This window comes from Peromyscus californicus, unplaced genomic scaffold (genome assembly GCF_007827085.1).
Source record: "Peromyscus californicus insignis strain IS unplaced genomic scaffold, ASM782708v3 Scaffold_15__1_contigs__length_86483966, whole genome shotgun sequence".
In the NCBI taxonomy this organism is placed as follows: domain Eukaryota; kingdom Metazoa; phylum Chordata; class Mammalia; order Rodentia; family Cricetidae; genus Peromyscus; species Peromyscus californicus.
The window spans coordinates 72,768,663-72,792,244 of NW_026294447.1; the positions used below are offsets into that span (position 1 = coordinate 72,768,663).

Sequence of the window (23,582 nt, forward strand, 5' to 3'; positions counted from 1 at the left end):
AAAGTTATCTCTCTAATGTTGGTTGTATAAGCAGTGCTGGAACTGAGAAAGGCCAGTTAGAAACATGGTGGGGGAGGAAGAGGAAGAGGAGGAAATAGATAATGGAAACAGGCATGTTTTAAAGATTGTAAAATATCAAATACAAAACTTAAACCTACTGTGATTCGTATGCTTAAGGAATTCGTTGACAAAAAGGAACAGCAGGAAAATGAACTAAATGAAAATATTCAAGTGATAAAAGGCAACAACTAAGGCTGTAATTGGGAATGAGGGGATAGTGATCATCAAATCTGTTGAAGAAAAGAATTAATGACCAGAAGGACAGGTCCATAGAAAATGTCCACATTGACCTGCCGGCCACTCCAGCCAGGCAAGCAGGTAGGCTAACTGCAGATTTTTACCTCTCACTCAGCTCCTCCAAAACCAATTCACCAGTCTCATCCCCAGCTCTGCAGCAGGTCACCTGCTTTGGCCATAGTGTATCCCCGCCCCCACCTCCATCTCCAGTGGATCACACAAATCTTCCCTTCCTAAGTTCCCTCCCCCAACTCACTGCTTTATTCCAGACCCCAACTCCAGCAGGCACTCCCTGGGAACCCTCAGGCCAGTCAAACCATGGGAGTAGGTAGGCTAGTTTCAGACCTTCACTTCTACCTCAAAGCCCACCCCCCCTCATCCCCAGCTTTGTCTCAGACCACCTACTATGGCCTCCCCTTCCTTCCTGCCCCATCTCCAGTGGATCACCCATATCTTCCCCTTCCAGCCTCTCCCCACACATTGTTTTATCCCAGCCCCCAACCCCAGCAGGCATTTCCTTGGAACCCACAGAACTCCTGCCAGGGAAGCAGGTGGGCTAACTGCAGATCTTCACCTCGTGCTCCATTCCACCACGTCCAGTCCCGTCTTATCCCCAGTTCTGTAGCAGACCTTCTGCCATGGCCTCTGCTTACTCTCGGCACCCATTCTCAGGAGATTGAGCAGATCTTGGTGGTATACCCTGTTTTCCTTCCTTCTGTGCACCCCCTCAGCCCCCTTTCCTAACCCATCCCTATTCCTAAGTAGCAGCTCCCAGTTACCTAGAAACACATTTGACCTGGAGCCCCCAGTGGTAACACCTATCAGGACATCAAAAGAATGTCCTACCAGGCAACTCACAGCCACCACACCCTCCTAAGAAACAGAGATGACAAGGAACAAAACACCCGCCGAACAAAGACAAGACTAGATATCAGCACCTAGAATTATAATCTTCCCAAACCCAGATGCCTAGACACCAAACAATCAATAACACACAATAACAGCCAGGACAGTATGTCTCCAACAAAGCCCAACAACCCTACCACAGCAGGCCCTGAGTATTGCAATGCAGCTGAAGCATAAGAAAAAAAAAAAAAAAACAACCTTTCAAAAGCCCTTATGAAAATGATAGAGGTCCTTAAAGAGGAAATGGAAAGACCCCTTAAAGAAATCTATGAAAGCACAAACCGTGGGGAGGGGACAGGGAGGGACGGGGAGGAGTAGAGGAGGGAAAACCATAATCAGAATCTACTAGGTGAGAAGAAAAAAGTATTTTCAATAAAAGGGGGGAAAAGATTTTAAGGCCAGAGGTGTGGCATGGTTTCAAGGAAGCCATGTTTTCACAACAGGAGTGATGCGCATGTGAGCTCAGAGACTGTGGCATTGTGCACACAATCTACACAAGCTCCAGCCAGACAGAATCTGAGCACACAGGATGGGAAGTGGGCACAAGGCCCCACCCCTCGCCAAGAAGCCCTTCACAGTTGATAGCCACCAAAAGAGGGAAAAACCCATTTTCTTCAATGGAGTAACACTGGGTATGGCAACCCCTCTCCATGGCAGGCCCTGTGCTCAGGAGTGGTTGGCCAACACAACCCGGACTGCATGGTCTTTGTCAGTTTTTTGTTTTGTTTTGGTTTGGTTTTAAGAGAGAATACCTGTGCATGTGTTTCCCATCCTCTCCCTGGAATACATGTCTAGAATTTAGAGCGCCCCCTCATCAAAAGCTTTGTTCGTTTTGTTTTGACCCAGCTGGCACACTAATGGCCTTTTAGAATCCTCCTCTTCTAGCCCCGTGATTTTAAACATTTATTTTCCTTTCACACATACCTATTCACTTTAAACTTTCCTTGTTCAGAACTGTGCCAATAGGGAATGGAAGCCTGTTTGAGCGCTCTGCTCCATCGCAGAAGAATACTGCGAAGGACTTGTCAATGGTGAGATCAACTGTCAGCCGGAAAACAGAATCTCAGGCTGTTTGGAGTGAGACGAGGAGGGGAAATAGAAAGACAAAATGAAGGCTTGAGCACACCAGAGGCTTCTCAAATTAGGAAATTCTACCCATGGCCACACATCCTATGAAACGACACTGAGCTGTCCCCCACGTTGAAACCTGTCCCTTTCATCTGTAGACACCAATGCAGACGCCATGGGTCTGGGACTTGCCTGTGTGCCTCTCTCCTGCCAACTAAGGTAATGTGATGGGAGGCTGCTCTTCCAGCAAGCCTACTCCAGAGAGGGGAGGAAAACGGAAAGGCTTTCCCCCCACGAAGGCAATAGATACATTTTTTTGAAAACAGTCTTGAAATGCAGTCTGAACAATTGAGCAAGTTACCCCAAATACTCTCTGAAGTTAGTCATCGGGGATTTTATTTAATGTGAAGGGAAAAAGAGACAAGAAAAGAATGAGAGTAAACAAATTCTCAAATGTTTGGGACCAAAGATGCATTCATTTTAAATATTCTGACTTAACTGCCTTTGAAGTTTTGACTGGGTTAATTCTGTAGATTTTTTTTAAGAAAAAAACCTACAAAGGAATAAATGGGTACAAATATAGAAGTATTTATGTGTTTGTTTGTTTATTTATTATTAGGATTGGGGCTGTGGAGGAAGCTCATAGAAGCAGAGCATGCGGGTGTGGAGCACCAAGAAAAGATGTCTGTACAATGCTAACCTCCTGAGACAACACAGTAGATTGTTCAGAATCTGGCTCGATGCCTCAAGCCCCCATTGCAGAAGCCTAGATCCACAAGAGAGCCTCTTGAAGTTGGTAGAGGGTAATAACTTGGCGTGTGATCATCCTTTCCTCTCAATTTTTTCTCTCTCCCTTTTCACCAACCTAATCCCTGTTCATCTTTCACGGATAAGGAAATGTGACAAAGTCCTCTGGATGTCTTTTGTCTGCTGTGGACTATATTACCTCTTCCCTCCTCCTTCCTGGCTTACCCCCACCAGCACAGAACTGTCTAGCTACCCATCCATCCCCCTGCCTCCCACCTTGGCTTATGGGCTTATGCAGGACTCTGCCCTCATCCTGCATTTCTAGCATCCAACAGTGTCTAGTTCACAAATAAGAATCGATATACATTTGCTGATTAAATGGTTTCCAATCTCCTCATGGCTTCATCTCCAGGATGTGTGAGATTGCAGCCTCTTAGCTACCCTGCTTCTGTCACGGCCTTCTTTGAACTTCAAGAAAATATCCTGCTCCTCATTTCCTCCAAAGCTCTGCCTCTTCCAAGCTAGATTTTGCCCTTCTTGCTGAATGCCACTGCCTATGAGACTAAAATAGCAGCATGTTTACTCTCAGGAAATGTTCCTATATCGACTTCTACCCCAGGATTTCAAGGGTCCTTGGTGACATGGGAAAGTGATTGCAGAATATCACAGCATCATGGGTATCACAGCATCATGGGTATCACAGTATCGTGGGTGTCACAGCATCATGGTGTCACAGAATCAAGGGTGCCACAGCATCATGGGTATCAACATCATGGGTATCACAGCATCATGGGTGTCACAGCATCATGGGTGCCACAGCATCATGGGGGTCACAGCATCATGAGGGTCACAGCATCATGGGTATCAACATCATGGGTATCACAACATCATGGGTATCACAGCATCATGGATGTCACAGCATCATGGGGGTCACAGCATCATGGGTATCAACATCATGTGTATCACAGCATCATGGGGGGTCACAGCATCATGGGTATCATAGCATCACGGGTATCTCAGCATCACAGGTACCAAACCAGTAGAAAAGGAGCCAGTAAGTAGGAACTAGCAGGGGAAGGCAGCCATCAGTGACAACACTTTACAGTCATTTTCAGACATATCACAATGTGGGCACTTTCTTCTCCCTCTGGAAGCCCTAATTCATTCATGGTACTCTGTATTACTGACAGTATAACCATTCCTGCTATTTATAATTGGAAATAAGTATATGAATTCCATGTCATAACAAGCCCAAAGAAGCAGGTTGTCACAAAAATAACTTTTTTCAGTTTATTTGTTTGTTTGATTTTGAGATGGGGTCTCACATAGCCCAGGATGGCCTTAAACTTGCTATGTAGCCCAGGAAATCTTGAACTCCTGATCCTTTCTTCTATTCTCACATGCTGTACCATCAAATGCAGCCCAAGAAGATACCTTATCTAACTTCTACTAAATGTAAATTGCCACAACTTATTTTTTCTGACATCTTTGACCATATAAAATATTCCCAGAAAGGTTCAAAATTCATATGATTAAACTTTGAAAACATTACAAAAACAGTTTCACATTATTTAGACTAATTCTCTCACTTAACAATAGAGGAAAATGAAGCATAAATAATGTTATTTATTAGGCTAGTTTCAATGCATAGAATTCATATTTTCTTCTTTTTATCTTACGTGAACATTTGGTACATTCTTCTTGTAGTAAAAAAGTATTTTGTACCTGGGAAGGAAGGGAGAAAGGGTGATAAATTGAAAAACGAGATTTAAAAAAAAATATGAAGTTCCCCACAATAAGAATGAAAGCTGGACCAGCCACTCAGCCTCTCCATGCCTCCTGTGGCACCTTCCATATCACTGTATTTCCTCCTGACCTCAGACAATTTCCTCTGTCCACCTACCATGGAGGAACACAGAGTTTTACCAAATCAAATTACCAGTCTAGTTAGACATTTGTCTGTTAACAACACTCAGAGAAAAATCAAGCAAAATCAGAAAAAGGAATCTACTTTTCCTCAAAAAACAAAAACAAAAACAAAAAAAAACCCCACCATTGTTATAAAGGGAGCAAACATTTTAGAATCTCTTTACAGAGCCCCCCACCCCACAAGCATCAGAGAGTGAAAAGCCATGTCAAGTCCCTGACGTGAGCACGAAAGCCGAGACCTGCCTTGTGACATTCACTATTAAACTTCTCTGATGGCTACTGAGCTCCAGTAACACGGTGATTTCACACGGGGCTTTGAGCATGGTAGCACTGCTGGGTACCAAGATGGACACTGACTGGACCATTGGGGTCATGAACACACTCGTGACTTCACTGGGAAATTGTTTGGGAACCACAAGCAAGTTTTGCAGCCTTGTGGTACCTTTGGTTTTTTTCCACCTAAGGATGCTGACTACTATCCCAGCTAGGGTTTCTATTACTGTGATGAAACATCATGGCCAAAAGCAAGTTGGGGAGGAGAGGGTTTATTTGGCTTACCCTTCCACATCTTAGTCCATCATCAATGGACCGGAACTCAAGCAGGGCAGGAACCTGGATGCAGGAACTGATTCAGAGACCATGGAGGGGTGCTGCTTAAGCCGTAGAGAACTACTAAATCTATAGGCCACTGCCATTAAATGCCAAACAATATGGCAAGTGGTTGGTTCTTCTACATCTTGAGGGATCCACAAATATTTCTGAAATTTAAAAAGCCAATTTAAGAGCCAGAAAGGTGGCTTAGTAGAGGGGACACTTGCCACCAACGCTGAAGGCCTGAGTTAGATCCCAGGAAGTTACAGTGTGGAAAGAGAGAGCCAACTCCCACAAATTGTCTTCTGGCTTCCACTATATGCCATGGCATACATGCACATACTTTCACAGGTGCACTCAGGTGTGCAACGCACACACTGTACTACCTAGTTTGTATGTCAGCTTGACAAAAGCTAGAGACATATGACAAGAGGGAACCTCAATTGAGAAAAATGCCTCCACAAGATAAAGCTGTAAGCAAGCCTGTAGGACATTTTCGTAATTAGTGGTTGAGGTCGGAGGGCCCAGCCCCTCATGGGTAGGGCTACCCCTGGGCTGGTGGTCATGGATTCTATACAAAAGCAGGATGAGCAAGCTATAAGGAGCAATCCAGTCAGCAGCACCCCTCCATGGCCTCTTCATCAGCTCCTGCCTCCAGGTTCCTGTCCTGTTTGAGATCCTGCCTGACTTCCTTCAATGATGAACAGTGCTGTGGGAGTGTAAGCCAAATAAACCCTTTCCTTCCCAAGCTGCTTTCAGTCACGTCATCACAGCAATAGAAGCCTGAGGCACACGTGTGCGCACACACGCGTGCGCGTGCACACACACTATACATATATATACACACACACACATACATACATACATATACATATACATGTATATATGAAATTTTAAACCAAATTTAAATGTCAATTTTCCCATGATTTTGCAGCACATAATATACCTACATAATGATGTGGTAGAAGGGTAATGGAAAACAAATATTAAATAAGTATTTTTCCAGTTTAGTTGAGAACCAAGTTTTCCTGAGATCATTTTAAAACTCCTATTCCAAGCACCTGTCCCAGACTTACTGAAGTAAGGAATACAGGGGCAAGGACATTCTTTGAAGGCTGGTGTTTTTTACAAAGAACCTCTGGACAATTTGATAGACAGTTTCCAAGATCATCACTACACTGGGCAGTTCAGTGACCCAGAACCCTAAAGGTTCAGGGATATAAAGAAACCCTGGGTGTCTTAATGAATGATTAAAGTCTTCTTTTAAATAGATCTTTAATGTGACCAATACATTTTTCATACACACCTCTGATCCAAAATGTGAATATGAAAGATGAAAAACTAAATTAGAACATCAGTTCAAGTTAATAAATAAATCATGCTTGGGGGAAGTACAACTTCTCACGGTTAATGACATAAAAATGTGAACAGAAAATGAAGTGTGTTCTGAAAGGTGTAGGCTTGCTCATATATCAGGATCATCCTAAACTGTGTCTGAGAGTCGCAATAACAAAGTTAGCAGTGATGTCCTAAATGTTTCCAAGAGCTAGAAGGGAAGGTTTTGACTGTTTCCCTGAAAAGAAGTAGTAAATGCCTGAGACAAAGGGTATTCTAACAGCTGAGTTGTGTACATGAACTCAAAAATAACACGGTGTTGCCATGCATTTGCACAATTATTATGTGTCAATTAGAAATAAGAAAACTGAAAGTCACATCATATTGTGAATGCTCTTGTCTCATCTGTTACTCAGAAGTTTACCCAGAGCCGCTGTCTTTCTGTTGGCATATGGATCAACACATACCATGTAAGCAAAAGTCTCACACTGAGAATGTCTATGTCAAGAGGAAAAACCAAAGAGAGAAAGAAAACAAGATCTCTGTTGTAGACACGTAAGAAAAGGTCTAGATATATGGCTACAACCTAGACAAAATGGTCCCACAAAAGGAGTTCTGTGGAAAATTCTGGGATTTGACCTTAGCTCCTAGATTCACCCTTTACTGACAATATGCCCCAGTTGCCAAGTTCTCGGTTGTAACCAAACAGTAGCCTACAGCCTTGGAAACAGAACACTGTGTGCAAGGATCAAGTACAGCCAGGGTCTGAGTAAGTCAAGTTAGTGTAAGTTTAATATGGTTCCAGAATGGGGCTCACCCTGGACAATAAGCATTCTTCCTTCCTAACAGACTGAACAAATTCAGTTCATTGTCTTAGAGCCTTAATGCAGTGTCTACGTGAACATATACATACTCCTCCCATGAAGGAGTCACAAGAAAAGTATACTCTTGTTCCTAGTTGTCATTGCTCTAAAGAACTACAAATATTGTTTGTTTTTAAGTAACAAAACGAAGAGGCCTGCTCCCACACACAGAGAAAAAAAAACCAAACATTAAAAACCTGTAGAAAGTTTTGTACCTTCAAAATACCTTTTTAGTGGAAGGCATTGGGGTGGCATCATTTCACGTTCTTTGCTGACCTTTAATAATCTGTGGATTGGGGCTGTAGAGATGGCTCAGTGGTTAAGAGCACTGGCTGCCCTCCCAGAGGGCGTGGGTTTGATTCCCAGCACCCACGTGATGGCTCACAACCATCTGGAACTCTAGCTCCAGAGAATCTGATGCCCTCTCCCAGCCTCCTTGGGTACCAGCACATATGGGGTACATTCAAGCAAAACAGTCATACATAAAATAAAAAATAAACAAATTCTTTAAAATAATAACCCCCTCAACAATCCTTGTATTGTCTTCTTCTGTCTCCAAAGGCAACACATGGCATCAATTGACTTTGTTCAACTTACTAACAATGTGAGCATTTGCATATCTTATAATTCATCCTTTCTCAAAATGTCCCTATCCTTATAAGACCTAAAAAGTAAAGAGAAATAAATACTTATTATGGACCACAGTATGAACCAAGGTAGACAAAGATGTCTCACTTCATTGAAATGAATTTTTACAACAACCTCCTGCCTGTAGGATGGACTTACAGCCCAAGTCCAACTCCAAGCCATGTTCCTGCTCTCCTGACCTGGGTCCTCCTGCCTGGGGTGGAGAAGGTAACCGCAACCAAACCCCCTTGTGCTATTCTGTGTGTTTCATTAAACTGCTTGGCTCCATCATTGAATCTTATATTATTTACTATAATTGAATAGCCATCTTCGTTAGAGATAGGCTCCCCCAACATTCTCTTGAGAAACAAAGAATTACAGGATTTTAACCCAAAGAAAGAGTAATATAAGAGTTCTACTTTCACACATACACAAAAGTCACCTTATCGATCACCCAGGAACGTCTAGCTCAACACTCCTGCTGATTAACACAGACCAAATACAGAGTGACAGCAGGCACAGATCCCAGCAGACAACTCAAGTATTCAGTGAAATGAATAAACATTCAACTCATTTCCTTATTAATATATAATACTGGTTAGCTGAAGTTTTCATAAACAAGCAAAGTAATTGGTACCTCAACACACATAAAAATTTAACACACATAAAAATAAGCTTATGGGCCATATCTCCTCCCTTTAAAGTGTATTCCTCTTTTAAATGGCCCATTAGAATTGACAATAGCAACATTTTCCCAGTATCCAAGGTGGTTCATAACCTAATCATCTCTGACCCTCCACACACCTCTTCATCCCACATTTGCTCAGTTTTCAAGTGATTTATAATTCAGACTTTACTCCTTCCTGCTGGTCCCTCTCTGTTCTGAAAGGTATTTCACTGACCAGAAGAGCATCCTCCTCAGCCTTTTTACAGATGCAGAAATACTCTCAGGATATCTGCAGCCCCCACCTTGGTACCTTTTTGGCTCACTGTGGAAAAACCCTGAATCCCAAACAGATTGATTTCACAACTCTCAGTACACAATGTTTTCATGATTAAACTACCCATAATCCAATACTCTACAATCTGGCTGCATCTATCTCCAGCCCCAATCTTATCTCTTTGCTCCTTGCCATTCATGATCAGATCCAGCAGCTGTTTAGTTTCCAGCTTTGTGCCTTTGCTGGGATCTCATTATCTGTTGGGTCTTTCCTCTCTGCTTTTCTCATGTGACAACCCTGCACATCCTTTAAAGCTGAGTCCTTTGAAACTACTTCCCCACAAGGACTCCTCGACCTGAAGCTGGGAAAATTAACTTCCTCCTCTGGTGAGAGAACACTCTCCATGCACCTTTTTTGCAAATTAACATATTCTATTCCAGGTGTTATGGGTCTCTTACGCTTCCCACTGACTTAAAGCACACCTTGGCATCTCTCACCAGCATCTGGACCATCCTTGCATATACTGTGAGTTCAAAGAACTTTCAGTTAGATCTGCATTGAACTGTAAAGGCCACTGAGGGCACAGACACTCTCAGCTACATTACTTTAGCAATCTAGGGATTGACACAAAACTAAATGATATGAGATGTTTCAAGTGCCCCATATCAAGTTTGGGAAAACTTTACTTCCTTGAACTTCAGAATTAGACAATGAGAAGACAATCCTTTATCCACAAAGCACTTTTGGCAGATAGCACCTATCTCACACCGTCAGTCAGCCCTCCCAGAGAACAGACACACAGAGGCGCATGCCCAGTCGTTCCTTGGGCATCTTACTTTGCAGTAGACAATCATGTTCGGAGAACTCTCTTCTGGATCAGCGATCCCCACTGCTCTCTGGTCCCCGGATCCCTGAGCCATCCTGAGTGTCTTCTCTCACACTGCAAAAATAAGTGAGTATACCGTTAAGTCAAGAATGAACTTTTTGTGGGTTTTTGTTTGTTTTTAAAGAAAGCATTGAAAGGCAAATAATTGTCTTTTTGCCAGATACACTGGACAGTCTCTAACCTCACAGTAAAAGGTCCTTTCCAGAGTCACCTACTCTAAGAGAAGACATATACCAATCTTAATCTCTTGGCAAGAGATGAAGTCAATCATTTTGATGTCGATTTTGCCTTAACAAAGATCACTTTCTGGTTAATTCCTAAACAGTAAAATATGGATATTTCATTACAGAAATGCAAATAAAGATCCCAAAATGTTACTTTATAGCCACGCCAATTATAGTAGTAAATAAAAACTATAAATTCAATAGCAAGTGTTAGCCAGGTATTGGTGGTGCACACCTTTAATCCTAGCACTCAGAAGGCAGAAGTAGGCATTTCCCTGAGTTTGAGGCCAGCCTGATCTACAGAATGAGTTTCAGGACAGCCAAGGCTACACAGAAAAATCCTGTCTCAAAAAGAACAAACAAACAAATGAAAGAAAAAAAGCAAAACAACCACAAAAAGAAAGTGTTGACAATGAAATGGGTAAACAAGCCCCCTCTAGATGACTGGTAGGATTGTCAAACAATACAGCCACAGCAGAAACAGTTTAGTGATCTTCAAAGGTTAAATACAGAATTAGCCTGTGACCTAGCAACTCCACCTCTCTGTATGCACCCCAAGACTGAAAACAAATGCTCAAATACTAGTACTAAAATATTCATAGCAGTCTTGGTGACAGTAACCAACACGTAGAAACAACCCAGATGTCCACCAATGCATGAATGAACTATTCCCCATCCATAAAAAGGAATGAAGTTCTGATGTATGCTACAATGCGGATGAACCATAAAAAGAATTCTGCTATATGAAAGCAGCTGGTCAGGGGAAAAAACATGTATTTTCATGACTCCATTTATCTAACGTATCCAGAATAAGTAAATTCACGAAGACAGAAAACACTGGCGGCTGCCAGCATTAGGGGAAACGGGAATGGCATGGTCATTTTGCAGACATGGGGTCTCCTCTGAGGATGATGAAAACATTTTAAAGCTAGAGGAAGAGGAAGGTTGTAGATTACTATGAATGACAAAATGCATTGGAAGATGAGTAATTTTATGTTATATGAATTTCACCTGAATTAAGGAAATGGGAATGTGTTTAATTCAACCTTTTTGAAAGCCTGTTAAAAACATGCATGTAAGATTTGGGAGTAACGAGATGAGCTCAGTTCTTGATGTGAGGCTGCACTTGCTGTGTGAGCCTGAGCACGCAGCTAACTTACTGGGTTCCTTTCTCAGAACCACAGGACCTTTCTCCACATCCCACCCACACTGGAGGGTGAATCCCACAGAGCTCTCACAGGTGAGTCAGAATGGAAGAATACTGTGCAAAGCCAGAGAAGTCCTTTCTAAATGTTATCACTAATCTAAGAGCCAGCCAGAGCTATCTGCACAAATTTCATGGGCTTTTCATCAAAGAAACTTGGATAAATACCATACTTAAAAGGCCATTCGGTTCAACAGAAAAACTCGGGAAAGATCCTATCATAAACTACATTGGTACCAAAGGTCATTCTATAAAAACAAATTAGGGTGGGAGAGGGGGAAGAGACAGGAATCAGTAATTTATGCTAAGAATGTTATTGCCCAAAATACCCAATGCAGAGTGGAGGCTTACTCTACATTGTTTGACTTAGAATGTGCTTTCAAGCCAGACTGCATGAAGGACTGAGAGGCTCGCCCTCTTCCATCACGCTTGGTTGTGGCGGGATGGCTATAAATAGCGTGCTACAGGGAAACCCAGGTTTTTATTCTAATCCGTGACTTTTAAAGTGAAAACACCACTTCTTTTGGAAACACCTACTTGCTTGCCTGCTCCTCTACCTTAATATAGAATATGACAGGGCATGAGAAACAGAACCCGGGACCACCTGTGCATCCTCATTTACCCACAGACTGGAGCCCTGTAGGGTTTGCGCTGCTTTCTTTTAAAACAAACACTCTCACTTCCACCTAGAAAGCAGTGTCAGAAAAATAGGAAAGTTGGTAATGACCTAGACACTAACTTGCAGTCTTGTGTCTTTGTCCAGCCCCTCCCCCGATGCCACCCCAGAAATGTCTCTGTGAGCTCTGATGTTCCCGGAGCTGGAAACCATTGAGTAAAGGCCAATTAGAGGGTAAAAATTTAGTGAGTCTACTACTCACGAGAAAAGCTTCTATTTTTGGTTACTCTATCAACTAGTTTTGAAACCCAGACAAGATGTCTGATTTGTCTAGGTCTGGAATGAATCAATTCTAAAAGAGTAATACAGCTACCTGCTGGTTCATATGTCAACAAAGTCAGAGAGCTGTGTGAACAAAGACTTTATCAATGGACTCACTGAGGACAATGCTGCGGGAACTAGACCTTCATTCATCACAATATGCTTACAATGCTTCTTTTCAGTGAAGACAATGGAAATGAAATGAATGGGAACGCCGGGCCGGTCGGGTGTCTGTGAGAGCTTGTGTGTACATGAGCGCACATGTGTGCGGGCACACACACATCTGGAGATCAGAGGACAACCTGGTATGTCACTCACTTTTTTCTGAGATGGGGTCTTCTTCAAGACTGGCCTGGAACTCACCAAGTAGGCAAGGCTGGCTGACCAGCAAGCCCTAAAGATCCCCCTGTCTCTGCCTGCCCAGCACTGGAATCACACACATGTTACTATGCCCAGCTCTTCTTACATGGATTCTAGAGGGTGAAAATCAGGTCCTAAAACATTTTTTTCAACCCAGCCACTCTCTCACTCCATGAGATGTTTTAAATTTCATAGGAAAAAATAGAATTTTCTTCATCCCATGTGCATATGTGTGTATATGAGAAACTCACAGCAAAAAAAAAATGCAGAGACTTTTGTTATGATATTTAAAGAATGTAAACATTTTCTGAAAACATGCCTTCATTTCCACAGGAAGCAAACATCCCAGCAATACTTTCCCATCGTACCTCACAGTGAACAAGAGAACAACGGACCATGTGCTCAGACGATGCATCCCACAGTCTCCACAAAGAGATGTACAAGCCAGTCTCTGCCATCACCCTGAACACAGGCTCCCACACTTACCAGATGTGTGACCCAGGGCAAGGTACTTCCCCTCTCTGTGTCTGTGTTTCTTCGTCCATCACAAACCACTGTCCGCATAGCATAGGGAGCCTTCTGAACGGAAAGCCTGGATCCCCCAGGCTTGGCAACTAATGATCCACATCAGGCCATCTACTCCAGACCTCAGGGGTGAAAACCAGCATCCTTACAATTCCTTCCCACTGTGATAGAGAACCGCAGAACTTACAATCTCTTAACTGTCCTTCAAAGACTTTTCCAGAATGTTCCATATTAGTCATCATCAGTACTTGTGAGCGAGCTCATTTTTCTCCATTTCATGACAGTGCTGGGCAGAGCATTCTCTGTCTAACTCATCAGAGACACACACACACACACACACACACACACACACACACACACACACATGCACGCACACACGGCTGAGCTAAGCGGGAAGGCAAAAGGACTTGGAAAGAGAAGAGGTTTGGGGTTAGCCTGGAGTGCCCTCTTAGCACTGGCCTCGCTGAGCTTTGGGCTTTGACATTTGAACATCACTCCAGATACCCAGATCTTTACTAGGAAGAGGGAATGCACTGCATAGGGCTGCTTCTGAAGAGGAACAGGGAGAAGCCATATATAAGTAACCTGATACAGATGGCTGTACAAACTGCTGTGAACTGGGGAGACACTCAATGGATAAATTACTTGCTTTGCAAGCAGGAGGACCTGAGTTTAAAACCCACAGCCCTTGTGAAAAAGCCAAGCATGGTGACCTATGCCTGTAATCTTTGTGCTGGGAAGGTAGTCACACTTATATCCCTGGGGCTGACTGGTGTAGGAGAGACTGTCTCAAAAAGACAAGGTGGACAGTGCCCGAGAATGGACACCTGACATTGTCCTCTGGCCTCAACATGCATGTACACAAATATGTACCCACACATACATGAACAGAGAGAGAGAGAGTGTTGTCATGTTCGAAGCCAGGGTTTATCCAAGTAAAATCCCCAGGTCTCCTATATCAGGATGGAGAAAAACCCTACCGCACCAGCTCCCCAGTCTTCCGAGCGCATCCAGAACCAACTTCAGGAAAATAACCACTTCCTTAGTCACGAGACAACGTCCCACAAAGCCTTGAGTATCAGGTCTGCGACTCTTGGTACCCAACCCCCAAGCCCCCAACTTGGGGAAGTGTCAACTAGAAAGGAAATCAAATCCTGGCTGTGAATGTGTCTGAGTATTCATGCCATTGAACAAAAGCCCCTGTTGACATTGTTCCTTCTCCACCATGTTACATCAACATATTGTTTGCCTCCACCCCCTAAAACCAATGGCTTTTAAAAAAAAAAAAAAAATGATCAATGTTAAATGCCTCTGGGGAGAAGAAATGACAAGCTGTGTGTTAGTTCCATAGTACAAGTTTGTTTACACAGCTCTAATGTGACTGAGTGGGCAGGAACCTCAAGGGGAAAAGGCTGAAGAAAAACAGTGTTAAGAACAAACAACTCTCTCTGTCACCACGGTCTGCCGACCTGGCATCTCTTATACACTCACGGCTCATAGGCCCAATGACGGAGCAGCTCTCCATTTGGAGGACTGCACCCAAAATCTTAAAGCAGGGAGATGGCGCTCAACTCCTGAAGGCCAATATTGGGAACTAGCCAGGCATCTGGTGTTTTGCTGGGATATAATTGTCTGGTCGTGCTAAAACTTCAGTTAGAATATAGTAGTTCCCAAAAGTAGGCCTGGGGACCTGGACCATACTAGCTGCCTTAGAAAAGCCCAGCAGAGAATCGAAGCCAGTGATTCTCAACCTGTGGGTTACAACCCCTCTGGGATCAATGACCCTTTCACAGGGGTCACCTAAGACCATTGGAAAACACAGATATATACATTATGATTCATAATAGTAGCAAGATTACAGTTAATGAAGTAGCAATGAAAATAATTTTATGGCTGGGGGTCACCACAACATGAGGAACTGTACTAAAGGGTCACAGCATTAGGAAGGTAGAGAACCACTGATCTAAACACATTCTTGGTTCCCATGCCCTAGAAATTCTGATCCAGTGGCTGGGGGCAGTCCCTGGAGACTTCTCTCAATGTCCCAAGGGAGATTTGGACTCACAGCCAGGTTTGGAAAGCACTGACCTAGATCACACTCACCTGCTCCCTCACCTCATCCCAGGTCAGCCAGACATGCTAAGATGAGGCTGTTTTATATGCCCCTGTATTGAGGCAGAAACTGATCCCTGTCACAATGTTCCTCAGGCTTGTCTGCCCATTGGGATCCCTTTGGCAGCTCAGCAAGCCTCTGAAATAAGCAAACAGTATCATTCTTACTTTGTGGGTGAGTAAGTTGAGGCTTGAGAACATAACATAGGGAACTTGCCCAAAGTAACCAGGGACTAGAAATCCCAACCCAGGACTGAATCCAACATCCAGTGTCTTTCCAACATAGCTTTCTTGGTCTCCAGTAAAATGACCTACAAAGAATGCATAGTCCACAAGCTGGTGAACATAGTTTTATGTTTACCATAGTGATGATGATGATGATGATGATGATGATTTTGATCTTGATGATGATGATGATGATGATGATAGTTTACTCAACTAATCCATGTTCCTTTCATTCAACATCTGAGTTTATTGGGGAAATTGACATCTCTATCACCAGTCCTACCTCAAGACATACAAATGGAGACAGTCTTCTCTGAGTTGCACAGATGCCCAACAGTATCAACAAATGAGTCTACCAGAGCAGCTAGAAAGGTGATTTGGTCTTTGTTTTTTCATTTGCTGTGACAAACAAAGCTCTTAACAACTACACAAGGGTAAAGAAGTGGGAAGTTCACCACTGAGCAGGACCCTTGCACTCAGTTCTTGTAAATGCTGCCCAAAGCCAGGCTTCCAGGGCTCTTACCACAGTTTCTGATTCCCACCCCATACCTGCCATGTCCACAGGTTCTTTTCCTTCCAACCTCTTCTTATGAGTAGGATGGTGATAGGGCCCTAATGCCCTTCCTCTTCTTCCCTAGCTTTGACTTCTGTGACCTTAATGGAACTGTGCCTTTGATGGGGACATCCTCTCCCCACAGCCCTGGGATCTTCAGTTCATGCATCTCAAGCCCAGGGAGTCAGGGAGGCATTCCTTTGGCTGCCTCAAATAATTCCCTGCCTTCTTGTAACCCTATGACATTCTGCTGGGCCATTCCCAGCCTCACTCCTGTCTCCCTCCCTTCCTCCTACTTAAGGACGTTCATCATCTGAAGACCCCGGCTTCCTGTTGTCAGAAAGTTTCTTCTCCAGCCCCCACTTATTCGGTCTCTGTAACTTTAACATCAGAATCAAAGACCTAGTGGGGAAGTTTGTTTCCCTGACGACTTTATTTCTTCATCTAAAACCACCTCCTGTTCAGCCACCATCTTGCAAGGCCATATGTTGAACCTTGTCATTACCCAGGGTGATCCCACCTCAAATCCCAATACAAACATCCCCCACTCTCCCATCGTGTCTCTCTCCAACTCACTTAACATCTTAACATCTAAAGCTATTCTATTTTCACCTGGACTTTTTTCTCTCAGTGGCCACGTTGCTGAAATTCCTCCCTTGCAAATACCCTTCATCTCCTTCATACAACTCTTCCTCTATTATGGCCCCGGTAAAGCTCCATTTGCTGATAAACTCAACCATACAGAGACTGTTAGTTCACATCAGAGCAAAGGCAGGCTTTAGGGTGGAGAAGTCCCACAACCAGCCTGGCCAGCTGCATTTAAGATTCAAACCACACACTTCAGCACTGCCCACTAACCCTGACCTGGCTTCTGTCAGGTTTGGTTTTACCCTGTTCTGTTAGCTATCTCATGTGCTTCTCACCCAGCTAAACACATCATCTCAGCTGATGGCTCACTCCACAACCCATGGAGGTAACAGAAGTCAGCAGAGGGCAAATCTCTGTCTTCAGACACCCTCACATGAGCCGCCATGTTCTCCATCTTCCCTTGTGTTACAGAGGGATGTGTTGCTGCATTTACCAAGGGGAAAGTCTTAAGCACATTTATGACATTCCCTCATGATTCCTACCACACCACACCACCAACAGTGCTGGGGTATAAACGGAACTCACAGCTAAAAGGCCTCCAAGACCAGATCCTCTAGACAGAGACCTTGAAAAGCCTAAAGTCAAAAGAAAAGACAAACACTGTCTTAGTTAGGGTTTCCATTGCTGTGAAGAGACACCACTACCCTGGCAACCCTTATAAAGGAAAACATTTCACTGGGGCTGGCTTACAGTTCAGAGGTTTAGTCCATTGTCATCATGGTGAGATGCATGGTGGCATGCAGGTAGACGTGGTGCTGGAGAAGGAGCTAAGAGTTCTACATCTGAATTGGCAAGCAGCAAGAAGCGAGCAAGATACTGGTCCTGGCTTGAGCATTTGAAATCTCAAATCCCCCAGTGACACACTTCCTACAACAAGACAACACCTCCTAATCGTGCCATTCCCAGTGAGTCTATGGGTTATTTTCATTCAAACCACCACAAACACAAATTCAAAACCTCTGGCACTGACAGCTACTGGGAGCCCAACTCTCACCAGACCTCATACAAAAGACCCAATTTCCTCAGTTCCCGTTACCCGGTATATCAGGTGTGACTTTCAGTAATAGAGCTACAAAGCTTGGGGAAAGGCAGAGGGGCCTGGGGAGATGGCTTAGTGGGTAAAGTGCTTGCTATACAATCATAAAGACCTGGGCTTGATCCCCAGCATGACAGGTCAGCACCTGTACTCTCACGACTGGAGAGGTAGAGACAGGAAGATTGCCAGGGCTTACTGGTCAACCAGTCCAGGCAAATTGATGAACTCTGGCTTCAGAGAGGGAACATGTCTCAAAACAAGCTAGAGAGTGATAGAGAAAGACACTTGACATCAATCTCCGGCCTCCACTTGCATGAGCATACACATGCACACATATGAACAAGTACACATGCACACACACAAAGGCAGGGAAGACACACTCTGAAGAGACAGGACCCATCAGAGTCAGACTCTGTATGTGGAAACTACTATGTCATCATCGGACAGGAAATTGTAAATAACTATGATTTTAAAAATTTATTTTATTAATTGTCTCTGCACTCCCCCCGCGTCTGTCTCTCTGTTTCTCTCTCTCTCTCTCTCTCTCTCTCTCTCTCTCTCTCTCTCTCTCTCTCTCTCTCTCTGTGTGTGTGTGTGTGTGTGTGTGTGTGTGTGTGTCTGCACACTTGTGAGTGCCTACTGAGGCCAGAGGAGGGCATTGGTTCCCTGGAGCCAGTGTTACGGGCAGTTATTAGTCACCTGATGTGGGTGCTAGGAACCAAAGTCGGGTCCTCTGGAAGAGCAGCAAGTGCTCTTCTTAACTGCTAAGCCATCTCTCCAGCCCCAATAACTATGATCTTAGAAGAGCAAATGATAATAAAAAAGCAGAGGAGCAGGAACTCAAAGGGGAGGAGAGAAGTAAAAGGGAAAAGAGAAAGAAGCACTTCTTGTGCAAAGGCAACACTGAAAGTCTAAACCATCTTAACACTGATAAATACCTCCCACAGCCTCTGCCTAAGTAAAACGACCACAGAAGAAAGATCTGTGAGCCTGAAAATCTCCAGACTAAAAACATGCAAGAAAAAAAAAAAAAAAAAGTTTAATGTAGAACGTTCCAGACCTGTGGAACATCACCATCAGGTACAGACTGAGTCAGAAACCCAGAAGACAGGAACAGGCACGCAAGACACACAGACGGAACTTTTCAAAGCTCACAGGAAAAACAAAGCCTGGGTCCGGGAGGGCTAAACACACCCATCAGGATGAACACCCACTCTCGAAAAGAAAGTGGTTCTGTGTTTAGGCGTTCAGAGTAGAGTCCTTGAATGTTGACAGATGACAGGGGGAAAAAAATCCCACTAAGAATTCTACATCTAGCAAAACTATCTCTCAAAAATGGAGAAAAACAAGAACAGTTTCAGGTAAGTGGAAACGGAAAATGAATCACCAACCGGCTTGCCGAGCCAGAGACAGTGAAATAAGTCATCCAGGCAAAGGGCAAGTGTGAGCCAGAACTTCGACCTGCCAAAGGAGAGCATCAGAGAGGGAGTGAAGACAAGGGGACATATTTAGCTGGACTAGCAATGTATGCCTGTGGTCCCAGCACTGGGGAGGCTAAGGCTGGGGACTGTGAGTTCAAAACCAGCCTGGGCAACTGAGAGAGATCCTGTCTCAAAAAGACAAAGTCAAAACCAAACAGCAGAAGAGGTTTTATTTTCTTGTCTTAAATCATCTATGAGTAACAAACAGATTCTTTTCTTTTGAAAACTAGTCATCAGACAGAAACGTTTAAAGACTGGCACGTGAATGTCCAACCCTGGACCCCCGACTAGTTCAAAGGTCAGTAAACCAGAGCTAATGGGACCTCAGTCTGCAGCTTGATTTCCTATGTTCTGCTAGCAAAGAGTGGTTTTATATTTTTTAAATGGCACGTGAGGAATTACATTAAATTAGTATTTATAACTATAAAAATTATAAATAAGTGCTCCGTTTCTTACTAATGATTGGTGACTGCTTTTGTACAGGGGCAGAATTGAGTAACTGCCACAGTATCCAGTCTGCAGCACTCAACATATTCAGTCTTCAGTCCTTTGCAATCAAACAGTGTCCCTTTTGGAAAAACATGACTGAGCATTTTATTTTTCAGAAAATGGCACGAAGGTGTGCAGACTTTGGACTCTAGCCTCACCTGGCTAGTGACGGAGACACATGAGACGTGGGATTCTGAGGCCTTGGCCGTTTCTCCTCTTGCAGTTGGGAAGTGTGGGATGAGAGTGAGAACCTCTAATGTTGCTGCCTGAAAGGACTGCAGAAGTGACATCTCATTTTTCTCCCCTTCACATGAAACAGGGTGTGATGGCTACAGAAGAAATGCGAGTGTCAGAGCTGCCTTGCCAACTTTTGTTCAGAAGAAACAGATGACTAAGAGATAAAGAAGGTGGCATGTTCCCAGGGGACCCAAGGAAAAAGCATTCCTTTTTTTTTTTTTTCTTTTAAATATACTCTTTAGTCCTTGGGATGTCATTGTTTTCTTTATTTTTCTAAGAGCAGATACAAGCCAGGTGTGCTGGCACAGGCCTGTGATCTCAGCACTTTGGAGGTCGAGCAGGAGGATCAGAAGTTCAGGGTCATCCAGAGCTACTTAGAGAGTTTAAGGCCAGCCTGGTATATATGAAACCCTAAATCAAAGAAGCCGGGTGGGGTGTGAGGTGGCTAAGGAGGAAGCGGCACTCACTACCAAGCCTGATAATCTGAGTTCAAATCTCAGAATGCATAAGGCGGAAGACAAAACTGGCTCCCTCAAACTGGCCTCCAAACATGTATCTTGATGTCCAAGTGCATGACGCACGCACGCACACACACACACACACACACACACACACAGACAGACAGACAGACAGACAGACACACACACACACACACACACAGATAGACAGACACATATACACACATACACAGAGAGAGAGAGACACACACACACACAAAATAAAGTATTTTTAAGTCTGTCATATCAGAAGAAAAAGGTAAATCAGTCTGTTCATACCTTCAAACTAAGACTGTAAATGCAATACATAGGGTTGGAGAAATGGCTATTAGGTTAAGAGCACTTGCTGTTCTTCCAGAGAACCCAAGTTCAGTTCCCAGCACCCATGTCCGGTGGCACCACCTGTAACTCCAGCTCTGCAGAATCCAACAGCTTCCTCTGACCTCTGCAGGCACTGTCCTCACAAGGACAAACCCACATATGTACACAACTGAAAAAAATCTTAAAGTGCAACACATAACCTGTCTCCATACACTCAGAGCGGCAATCCGTGTTGCCTCTTCTTTGGGGAGCAAAAACTCAACACAAGAAAGATCCATCCCTAAGCTCCCCGACCAGAAGCAATGGAAATGGCAGGAAATAACAATTGACTATGTTCCCAGGGGGCTGTGGGGTGATTTCCCTCACCCCATGCAGATGAATGACAAAAACAGTGCAATTGGAATGTACCACTTCCTCCATCTCACAACAGACCAACCCCTTGAAGAACACAAAAACAGCTGGGTTCTCCCAAGGCAATGAAGACACATGGGACCAAGATCCCAGAGTAAAGTGGTGGACAGAGCAGAGCCTGATCCACCATGTAACTACTGCTCTAAGACCTTCAAATTCAGCATCTCCTCCTGAAAGTATTCTTAGATAAAACCAGGGGTTACAGAACTTACTGAATCTGATAAAGGACACTTGTGAAACACTTGAAAGTACCATAGTATCTAATAATCAGACTTTAAACCTTTCCACACTGACACTGGAAATAAGACACCAGTTCTATTTGCCAGTATTGAAGGTCTTAGGAAACACAAGAGGTAACCTAAAGGAATAAAAGTGATGAGACTGAAAAAGTAAAACTTTATCTCACCAGTGATGTCGTCCTGTATGCGAAACAGCTATAATAATCTATATTCACATGTTTGAATTAAGAATTTCAGCCAGGCATGGTGGCTTGCATCTTTAATCCCAGTACTCGAGAGGCAGAGGTAGGTGGATCTCTGAGTTTGAGGCCAGCCTGGGGTACAAAGTGAGTTCTAGGACAGCCAGGGCTACATGGAGAAACCCTGCCTCAACCTCCCCTACCCAAAAAAGTGAATTTCTTTGCCAGTCTATGACCTTCTAGAGGAACAGTATCCTCTGTGTGGTGTAATTCCAGTTAAGCTCCTACATAAATCTAAGAAGCTTATAAATTAGGTTTCCATGTGGCTTTTTCAAACATTCTTAGTGTCAGTTAACCCCACCCCACTTAAATATCCTTCCCTATAGCCAAGTGTGAGATACCTCCCCTTGAGTCATTGGTCCCAAAACCCCAAGAATAAGACAGTTAGTGCCCTTGTTCTCAGCTGCCCACCAGAACACTCTGTTCCTGAAGACAGCACACACCGGTCACAAGATATGGAAAGATCAAGCCGAGAGTGGCCAGGAAGATTCCTCCTGCTCGCTCAGAAGGTGCCATCTGATTGCTGCAGGGGGAAAAAATCATCGACAGTCTTACCAATCTGTGAATCTGTGAGCAACAATAACAACCAGTGTGGCAAGAGTTGCCCACAGGAGCAAGTGTGGCACAATGTTACGGAGATGACCAATGGCTTTCTGCTCGGACTGAATGTCCCCTCCACAGGATGAAACACATGTCTGGTCCAATAAGTCTGACCAAGAACCTCTGCCCCAGGGGAGAACCTGCTGCTATTATTCTTCTAAATGAACGAACAGTAACAAACTTTCTCCTAAATACTTATCTCTATACACATAGATTTGTGTAGTTCTAGATGCCACTAGAGAAGTTTCTTCTTGCAGTGGATGGTGGTTAACACACTAAATCATAACCATTTAGATGCAGGGAATGAATGTCTGTGAGCTATTCAGCCCAAATGAGACATCTATCACAGACACAGACAGACAGACAGACAGACAGACAGACACACACACACACACACACACACACACACACACACACACACACACAGAGACAGACAGACAGACAGACAGACAGAGTTCAGGGACCATCATGGAAGGGGAGTTGGAAAGACTGTGGGATCCAGAGGTCCAGAGTGAAACAGTGTCTTCTGGAAATGATGGAGCCTCTGTGCTCATGAACTCACAGCAGCTGTGGATTCCTGTCCAAGACTTTCACAAGATCAAACCAATCAACCTGCTAGCATAGAAGTGGGAGGGGCTTATGAACCCCAACCACTAACAAGTTGATGGATTCTGGGGAATGAGAGTCCATTTTAAGGAAATGGGCCTCAGTAGATAAACCAGACTCCAGTGGATGGTCCAATATCCATGAGTATCTGGGCAGCAGAAATTGGATTTACAAACTAAAGACATGAAGTTGGGAGTGGGGAGGGGATGGATCGTGGAGGAGTTAGATGGAAAGAAAAAGTGAGTTTATGAAATGGGCAAGACGGCTCAGTGAGGACCAGAGTTTGTGTGGATCCCAGAACCCACACACCAAATGCTGGGTGAACATGGCAGAATGCCTACAATCCCAGCACTTGAGAAGCAAAGGCAGGGCTTCCCTAGAGCAAGCTGGCTAGCTAGTGTCTGAAGCAAGGAGTTCTGGGTTCAGGGAGACCCTGGCTCTGAGTAAA

The 23,582-nt window shown here is 43.9% G+C and overlaps 1 protein-coding gene across 7 annotated transcripts in view; it reads right to left on the bottom strand.

Annotated features, from left to right (window-relative positions):
- Rgs6 (regulator of G protein signaling 6) overlaps nucleotides 1–23,582 on the bottom strand; it is a 564,321-nt gene that overhangs the window by 525,051 nt on the left and 15,688 nt on the right. For 6 of the 7 annotated variants that reach the window (XM_052739378.1, XM_052739381.1, XM_052739380.1 and 3 more), the window contains exon 2: nucleotides 10,141–10,244. In XM_052739378.1, coding sequence (XP_052595338.1) covers nucleotides 10,141–10,224 — 84 coding nt within the window. In that variant the 5' untranslated portion in view covers nucleotides 10,225–10,244. Of the gene's footprint in view, nucleotides 1–10,140; nucleotides 10,245–23,582 lie in introns of those variants that run through there. The other variant, XM_052739383.1, reaches the window with a different exon arrangement.